Source organism: Monodon monoceros, unplaced genomic scaffold (genome assembly GCF_005190385.1).
Source record: "Monodon monoceros isolate NGI ecotype Baffin Bay Population unplaced genomic scaffold, NGI_Narwhal_1 Super_Scaffold_10, whole genome shotgun sequence".
In the NCBI taxonomy this organism is placed as follows: Eukaryota; Metazoa; Chordata; class Mammalia; order Artiodactyla; family Monodontidae; genus Monodon; species Monodon monoceros.
Window position 1 is genome coordinate 55,355,185 of NW_021703766.1, and position 9,355 is coordinate 55,364,539.

A 9,355-nucleotide genomic window follows, 5' to 3' on the forward strand; every position below is an offset into this window, starting at 1 on the left:
TCTCTTTAGATGGGCTCCATTTCACTTAGCATAATATGTTCAAGGTTCACCCATTCTGTAGCAGGTGTCAAAATTTCCTTCCTTGTCCAAATGTCATCAACAGTCATAATAGTCCAGATCTACCTCAGAATGAGAGTAAAACGATATTTCATCTATATGGTTAAAAATGATTAAAGGAAGTATTTTAGGTTATAAGCTTTAACAGTTTTGAAACAGTCCCTATTCGAAGAATTGCAAAATAGGGCAGAAGGAGCAGGAGGCTTTAATAGAATAAAGAATAAAAAACAAGGAAGCAAAAAATAGAAAATATTTGATTGGCTGGGGCCACATACAAAAGGTTGTTTGGGCGAAAAGAAGCAAGGAAATTAGTAGAGCATCCAGAGGTGGCTTGGCTATTAGAGATTGGCTGACTGGATATGTTCTGTTTATGATCCAGTGGAGCACTTACAGGGAGACAAGAATTACATTAGATTCAGTTTGCTGACCTGGTACCGCTAAGTAGGAGCAGCTCCATCTAAGACCTAGAAAGTGATTTCAACACTATTAACAGAAATAAAGTGACTCTCAGGATAAATGGTTTTCCTTTGTTTGTGGTCACCTCCCTATCTTCAATAAAATGTCACGTATTCCAGAAATAAATCAAAATTTGACTGGATTAAAGGAGGGGAGGTGGAATGTGAATAAGGAGGAAATGGGAACCATCTCCAGTAAAAGCCCCTGCAGGGGAATCTCACTCCAGAGCTGCGCGGTCAGTGGAAGCAGGTGGAGGCCACAGGAGAGCCTAGTGGACTTGAGGTGAGTCCACTCTGATGGAATTTCTTCTTCACGTCTCAGATTTCTCCAAAAGGCGTATTTGAGAGACAAGGTCTGCAGAATGGAGCCGTTTATTAATTCAGCAAGTGTTGTCTGAGGCCATCTCTGCGCCAGGCAGTGTGTGTGCATTTAGGGGCAATGGACTGAATACTCTGTCCTGAGAGAAGTAAACTGACTTTGATTTTTACACAAAAGCTGGAGAAATGACAGGGTTTCATTTTTTTAATCATCATGGCTTCACATGTTGCATAAGACGGTGAATGTCCCCTGTTGACTAAATCAACTTCTCAGGTTCTGCAAGGCCTCCTGCCATAGCCAGATGGGTCCAGCTGGGGGTAGAAGGGTTTGGAGCATGACCAGCAACGTCCAACAGAAATGGAATACGGCCGGTAGAGTTCAAGGTGCACTTGAAATGAACGTGTGTTTTTCAGCTGTTGAGTGAAACTGAATACGTGCACACTATTTTTTTTTTTTTACCGTTGAAACATGTCTTATTTCCATAATATGTAGAAAAATGCATCTGTAGAGTCACAAATGAACTTTAGTTTATAATCTCCATCATGCACTAAGTTAAGCTTACGGGAAATTAAAAGAAAACATTTGGAAATTGATCTGAAAGAACATAATAATTGGAACAGAAATAAGTCCATAACACTAATTCTGGAAATGTAATTTTCCCTAATACAATTTGTGTTAATGATTCATGAATTGTTCCATAATTTTCTGCTACATGTTTGTACCATATGTGTAGCAAAGAGGAACATTCCCATCCACAGCTGTGTGTGCACAAGAATTTCCTATCCATGTTTCCATAGTCAGAGTTTCATTTGCTTTGCCCTGGATTCCACAGAGGACCATCAGTGCCTAGACTCATCAAAGGACAGATTCTCAGGAAGCTTTGATCATCCTCAGTCGGATATGCAGGAGAAAAAAATGGACGCAGTGGCTCCCCAGCAGAAACTTTAGTGAATGTAAAAATATGGGATCCATCGCCAACGTGATAAAAGGAAACAATCCCAATATTCATATCCAGGAAAATCCCCACTCGATGTAACCTGGGGCTCACCTTGAGAACAGTGGAAGGCACAGTGTGGGCAGAGAAGACATCTCCATTTCTCAGACTCACAGTCCAGAAGCCAAGATCTGGAGCCAGTTGAGTCTTCCCTCGTCGACGCACAGATTCTTTGCAAACGCCCACATCCCATTCCTGGCTGGACCCCAAGTCCACCTCCCAGTAATGGCGGCCAGAGGTGAACAGAGGGAATCCCAGGACACAAGTTGTACGGCTGAATCTCTCAGGTCGGGACCTCTTCTTCTGCTTGAAAAACCCACAACGGACAGTTTTCAGGTCCTCAGAAATGATGAGGTACTTGTTGGCTGTGTCAACATCCAAGGTCACATCCACTGTGGAAAGAAAAACAAGCAATTACATACACTAGACACTACAATCCACGGCTTCTGAAAAGTCCCAAATGTTTCACTCACTTTCACTTCTTTAACTCTACACTTCTTTCCTAAGCAGAAGGTTCCTGGGGAAGATTCCCTGACCTGGATTAGATCCAATTCCATGTACAGAATGAATGATTAAAATGGAACTAGTCTTTCTGATTCATACTGGTGTTTTCTTTACATTAGTTGGATTAAAATATTATTTCTTCTCTTCAGTACATGATATACATGACAAAAAGAGTCCATGGGTGTTGATTTTTCTCAAAAATTTCCAGTTGACATAGACTGTCAAAATATAGACATCAAATATACATTTGAATGATGGTGGTTTTACATATTGCAGAATAATTTTGAAATAGTAAGGTATTATTTTCTTTTTTCTTCTTTTTGCATCTACTTTCTTTGTTTAGAGTTGTCGAATAGGCAATTGCATTCCAGTTCTTTTTCATTCTCTGGAGCTATAGAAAAATATAAAGAAAACATGCTAGGAGTCTTTGGATAAGATGGGTTAACTCTGGAAGTCAAGACAGAGGAAGGGATTCCCATAGACATGGGTAACGATGTGCTGGGATCTTGTAGCAACTTAGACCCAGAACTGGATGGGGCAGTGCTCACGGGCCAGGTAAACTGGAGAAGTACTCTGTGTTTTGGCAACATCTCCAACTAACCCTGTGATGAGAATGGGTTCATAGACCTGCCTGTCCTAATGTGACCATGTGCATAGAGCCACAGGAGCCTCAGAAATAAACCCTTTGGACCAAAGGCCAGTGACTTCACTTGGCTCCCTTATAACATGGTTCTTTGGGAGGTGCTCAGACTTCCTGACCGTTGGAGAGAAATTGTGAAGGCTTGTCAAGTTTCTGTGACAGGTTTCACCATCATAAATACAGGTTTGCATGGAGCAAAACGGAAACTCACTCAAGAAGTAAAACAAGTGGTTACTTTCCTGATGACACTGCTGGCTGGACTGTGTGTCATCGCACAATCATCACACCCCGTTCACACCCAAGGACCCATCGTAGGAGGCAGGGAATGGGCGACAGGATGAGACTGTGGCACTCTCCAATGAGCCTGGGACGTCTGTCCTAGCATCCCGAATCAGACACGCAGCTAAGCTGTGATAATTCCCCTTTGCTCAGAATTCTGAGCCTGAATCGGGCATCTTAGGTCCAGGTCAGGGAGTGAAGCACAGGCTGCAGTGCTCAGGTCCAGACTCGGCAACAGGATTGAAACCTACAGTCACGACCGCATGCACTTTTACCATCCTTTTCCCTGGGGGGCTTGTGCTCTAAGTATTCCTTGTCCACACTCACTGTGCATAGAATCACCTGGGGCTTTTAAACAGTGCATATCTCTGGGCCTCGCTACCTGAAGAGTTCAGATTCACTAGATGCAGGGGCCTGTTACTCAAAGTGTGGGCCATGAACCTGCTCTAGCAGCACCACCGGAGCTCAAGTCAGAAATCCAGATTCTCAGGTCAGCCCAGCGTTCAAGAAGAGGAAGCTACATTTAAACTGGATGGTCAGGGAACTTATACATCCTCAAATTTGAAAAACCATGTTGTGTTGCAGTGCCACCCAAAGAAACGCAATGAGAGCCCCGTGTGGATTTTAAATTTTCTCACATGTTTAAAAATAACAATCAGGTATAATTGATTTTAACAATACATTCCGTATCCTCCAATATATCCAAATCTGATTTCTACTTGTGGCAATCGCCACGTTTCAAGTGATCAGGAGCTGCCAGTGGCCATTGGAAATATTCCAATGTATCTAATATTGGATAGCACAGGACTAGGGCATGGCCTAAATATTATCTTTTCTTAAAAATCTACAGGTAGAACACTCTTGCACTGCTGGTGGGAACGTGAATTGGTACAGCCACTATGGAGAACAGTATGGAGATTCCTTAAAAAACTACAAATAGAACTACCATATGACCCAGCAATCCCACTACTGGGCATATACCCTGAGAAAAGCAAAATTCAGAAAGAGTCATGTACCAAAATGTTCATTGCAGCTCTATTTACAATAGCCCGGCGATGGAAACAACCTAAGTGTCCATCATCGGATGAATGGATAAAGAAGATGTGGCACATATATACAATGGAATATTACTCAGCCATAAAAAGAAACGAAATTGAGTTATTTGTAGTGAGATGGATGGACCTAGAGTCTGTCATACAGAGTGAAGTAAGTCAGAAGGAGAAAGACAAATACCGTATGCTAACACATATATATGGAATCTAAGAAAAAAAAATGTCATGAAGAACCTAGGGGTAAGACGGGAATAAAGACACAGACCTACTAGAGAATGGACTTGAGGATATGGGGAGGGGGAAGGGTAAGCTGTGACAAAGTGAGAGAGAGGCATGGACATATATACACTACCAAACGTAAAATAGATAGCCAGTGGGAAGCAGCCGCATAGCACAGGGAGATCAGCTCGGTGCTTTGTGACCACCTAGGGGGTGGGATAGGGAGGGTGGGAGGGAGGGAGACGCAAGAGGGAAGAGATATGGGAACATATGTATATGTATAACTGATTCACTTTTTTATAAAGCAGAAACTAACACACCATTGTAAAGCAATTATACTCCAATAAAGATGTAAAAAAACATCTACAGATAGGGGGAAGCGGGGGAGGGATAAATTGGGAGATTGGGATTGACACATACACACTACTATATATAAAACAGATAACTAATAAGGACCTACTGTATAGCACAGGGAACTCTACTCAATACTCTGTAATGACCTACATGAGAAAAGAATCTAAAAAAGAGTGGATATATGTATATGTATAACTGATTCACTTTGCTGTACACCTGAAACTAACACAACACTGTAAATCAACTCTACCCCAATAAAAATTTTTATAAAGTCAACAGATAGTTCTTATCTATACTTACAGGTGAGAACAACGGTTTCTTGGAAAGAATAGAAATTTCAGGTGCCAGAATTCAGCAAGTGCCCTCATTTACTGGAGAGCTTTTGAAAAGGTGCTTTTTCCAGGGCCCTTTATGGGTTGAGGGCAGTTTGTATAGATGTCTTACCTTGGAACTTCCGCATCCTTGGGTTCATCTGGAGAACAGCTCTCAGCTGGGGCTCTAACTCCTTAACCTTTGAAACCAGAGCTCCGAGCTTGAGAGCGCGCCTGAGGTCATTCTTCTGTGAGACCACAGAGCAGTTGGGGCACAATAAACCACCCCCATCAACCTCCTTCTGCAGTGAATCGAGGCACCGGAAGCAGCAGACATATCCACATTTCAGGTACATGGGGTTTTCAAGATAATTCAGGCAAACCATACATTTACTTGCTTCCTTAAAGTGTTCAGCCATGGGTCCTCTATGGGAAAAATGCGCATGAGATTGGAATTTCCATGAGTTGAATCGATACTATTCCCTGGGTCACTTTTATCTTTACATGCATAGTGATTTGAAATCATTATTACTATGTAATGAAGACATAAGTACAAATATAAATGACTCATAGCCCCGAAGTTCTGATTTTTGAAATGCTGTTTGGAATGAAGGACATGATTCATCCTTGGGGTATAATTTAGGTGGTGAGAGGGTTTATACTACACCTGAGCTGTCAGATATGGTGTCCACCAGCCATGTATGGCTACTGAGGTGGGGCTCATCCTTATTGAAAGGTGTTGTAAGTGTCAGATGCACACTCGGTTTGGAAGACATGATTAGAAAAAGACAACATAAACGATCTCCTTGAGAACTTTCAAAAGTTGATTATAAGGAAGATAAAAATCACATGATCATCTCAATAGATGCAGAAAAAGCATTTCACAAAATTCAACATCCGTTCCTGATAAAAACCCTCATCAACAGGCTATAGAGGGACAACATAACTCACATAATAAAGCTCATTTACAACCAATCCACAACCAACATAATACTCAGTGGTGGAAAGCTGAAAGCCTTTCCTCTAAATTCAGGAACAAGACAAGGATGCCTGCTCTTACCACTCTATTTATCATAGTATTGGTAGTCATAGCCATAGCAATTAGACAGGAAAAAGAAATATAAGGCATTCAAATTGGCAGGAATGTAGTTAAACTGTCACGATTTGCAGATGACATGATACTCTGTATAAAGAAACAAAGTCTCCACGTCAAAACTAATATGAATTCAGCAAGGTTGTAGGATACAAGATTAATATACAGGAATCTGTTGTGTGTTTATACACTAATAATGAACTATCAGGAAGAGGAAGTAAAAAAACAATCCCATTTAAAATCCATCAAAAAAATACCTGGGGGAAAAATAGTATTAATAAACTTATATACAAAATAGAAATAGACCCACAGACATAGAAAACAAACTTATGGTTATCAAAGGGGAAAGGGGGGGGAGGGATAAATTAGGAATTTGGGATTAACATATACGCACTACTATATATAAAATAGATAACCAACAAGGACCTACTGCATAGCACAGGGAACTATACTCAATATTCTGCAATAACCTATAAGGGAAAAGAATCTGAAAAAAATAGATATATACGTATGTATAACTGCATCACTTTGCTGCACACCTGAAACTAACACAACACTGTAAATCAACTATACTTCAATTAAAAAAAAAGAAAGAAAAAAAGAATTATTAACAGCAAAACAAAACACCTGGGAATAATCTTAACCAAGGAGGTGACAGACCTATACTCTGAAAACTATAAAACACTGATGAAGGAAATTGAAGGTGATTCAAAGGAATGGCAAGATATCCAAAGCTCTTGGACTGCAAGAATTAATATTATTAAAATGGCCATATTACTAAATGCAACCTACAGATTTAATGAAATCTTTATAAAATACCCTTGATACTTTTCACAGAACTAGAACATATAATTCTAAAATTTTATGGAACCATAAAAGACCTGAACTTGCAAAAGCAATCTTGAGAAAAAAGATAAAGCTGGGGACATAACCCTCCCAGACTTCAGACTATACTACAAAGCTACAGTAATCAAAACACCATGGTACTGGCACAAAAACAGATACAGAGATCAATGGAGCAAAATAGAGAGCCCAGAAAAAGACCTACACACCCCTGGCCAGTTAATCTACTACAAAGGAGGAAGGAATATACAATAGAGAAAAGACAGTCTCTTCAACAAGTGGTGCTGGGAAAACTAGACAGCTGCATGTAAAACAATGAGGTTAGAACATTCCCTCACACCATACACAAAAATAAATTCAAAATGCTTTAAAGACTTGAATGTAAGACCTGAAACCATAAAACTCCTAGAATTGAACACAGAACATTCTTTGACATAAACTGCAACAACATTTTCTTGGATCAGTTTCCAAGGCAAAAGAAATAAAAGCAAAAATAAAGAAATGGGACCTAATTAAACTGAAAAGCTTTCGTACAGCAAAGGAAACCATCAACAAAATGAAAAGACAACATAAGGAATGGGAGAAACTGTTTGTAACTGATGCAGCTGACAAGGGGTTAATATCTAAAATATACAAGTTATATAACTCAATATCAAAAACCAAAAAAACCCAATCAAAAATGGGCAGATGATCTGAATAGATACTTTCCAAAGAAGACATACAGATGGCCATCCAGAACATGAAAAGATGCTCAACATTGCTAATCAGAGAAGTGAAAATCAAAACTCCAACAAGATATCACCTTACAGCAGTCAGAATGGCCATAACCAAAAAGTCTACAAATAACAAATGTTGGAGAGGATGTGGAGAAAAGACAATACTTGTACACTGTTGGTGGGAATGTGAATTGGTGCAGCCACTGTGGAGAACAGTATGGAGGTTCCTTGAAAAGCTAAAAATAGAGCTACCATATGACACAGCAACCCCCCTCCTGGGCAAATATCCAGAAAAAATGAAAACTCTAATTTGAAAAGATACATTCACACCAATGTTAATAGCAGCATTATTTAAAATAGCCAAGACATCGGTGCAACCTAAGTGCCCATCATCAGATGATTGGATTAAGAAGATATGAATACATCTAATATAATGGAATCCACTCAACCATAGAAGAGTAAAATACTGCCATTTGCATTAATGTCAATGGACCTACAGATCATTATGCATAGTGAAATACGTCAGAGAAAGACATATACTGTATAGCACTTATATGTGTAATGTAAAAAATAATACAAATGAATGTTTATGCAAAATAGAAACAGGCTTGCAGATATAGAAAACAATTGTGTGGTAACCAAAGGGGAGAGGGCAGGGTGGAGGGCAGTGCTATGCGATTAACAGATAGAAATTACTATACATAAAACTTATAAAACAACAAGGATATATTGTATAGCACAGGGATATACACCCATTATCTTGTAATAACCTATAATGGAGAATAATCTGCAAAAATACTGAATCACTATGCTGTACCTCAAAGTAACACAATATTGAAAATCAACTATTCTTCAATAAAAAATAATTGTAATGAGGATGTTAGTGTCAGTGCAAGTAAATAAAGGTTAGTTTGTCTTTTAAAATAAGAAAGCTGATGTTGCAATGATTACATTTCGACTTTTAAAATTGATTAGTTTGATTCTCCTTTATGTGGATACTAGGAAATGAACTTATAATCACATCTGTGGGTCACCTTGTATTTCTCCTGGACAGCGCTGGTCTAGACCCACACACCCTCCAACTCCCCACCTGTCCAACCTGCATGTGGCAAAAACTCACAGCAGAACTTGAGAGGTGGAATAAGTCTGTGGCTGAAACTTCATTCATCTCTCACAGAGTCTGCCAAGCTCTGATTAGACTCAGGATAATGAAGATGTTATTATTTCTCCAACCCGAGTATTGAACATCTAAGTTCTGCCTATTCTCCCATCAGAGGTCCTTGTGCCTCCAGGTGCACATGCTGTGCTTGGGTTGAGTTGGCCTCAGGTAACACTTGCTGAGTTAATAAATCACTCCATTCCTGATACCTTTCTTTTTTTTTTTTTTTTTGCGGTACGCGGGCCTCTCACTGCTGTGGCCCCTCCTGTTGCGGGGCACAGGCTCCGGACGCGCAGGCCCAGCGGCCACGGCCCACGGGCCCAGCCGCCCGGCGGTATGCGGGATCCTCCCGGGCCGGGG

General features: G+C 40.1%; 1 protein-coding gene across 1 annotated transcript; it reads right to left on the minus strand.

Annotated features, from left to right (window-relative positions):
• Window positions 1-1,636: 1,636 nt before the first annotated feature.
• Window positions 1,637-5,603, minus strand: RFPL4A (ret finger protein like 4A). The gene is made up of 2 exons (XM_029236928.1): window positions 5,318-5,603; window positions 1,637-2,217 (listed from the first exon to the last, which is right to left on the minus strand). Exons 1-2 carry the CDS (start codon window positions 5,601-5,603, stop codon window positions 1,637-1,639), a joined length of 867 nt encoding a protein of 288 aa, XP_029092761.1.
• Between the last annotated feature and the right edge of the window lie 3,752 nt (window positions 5,604-9,355).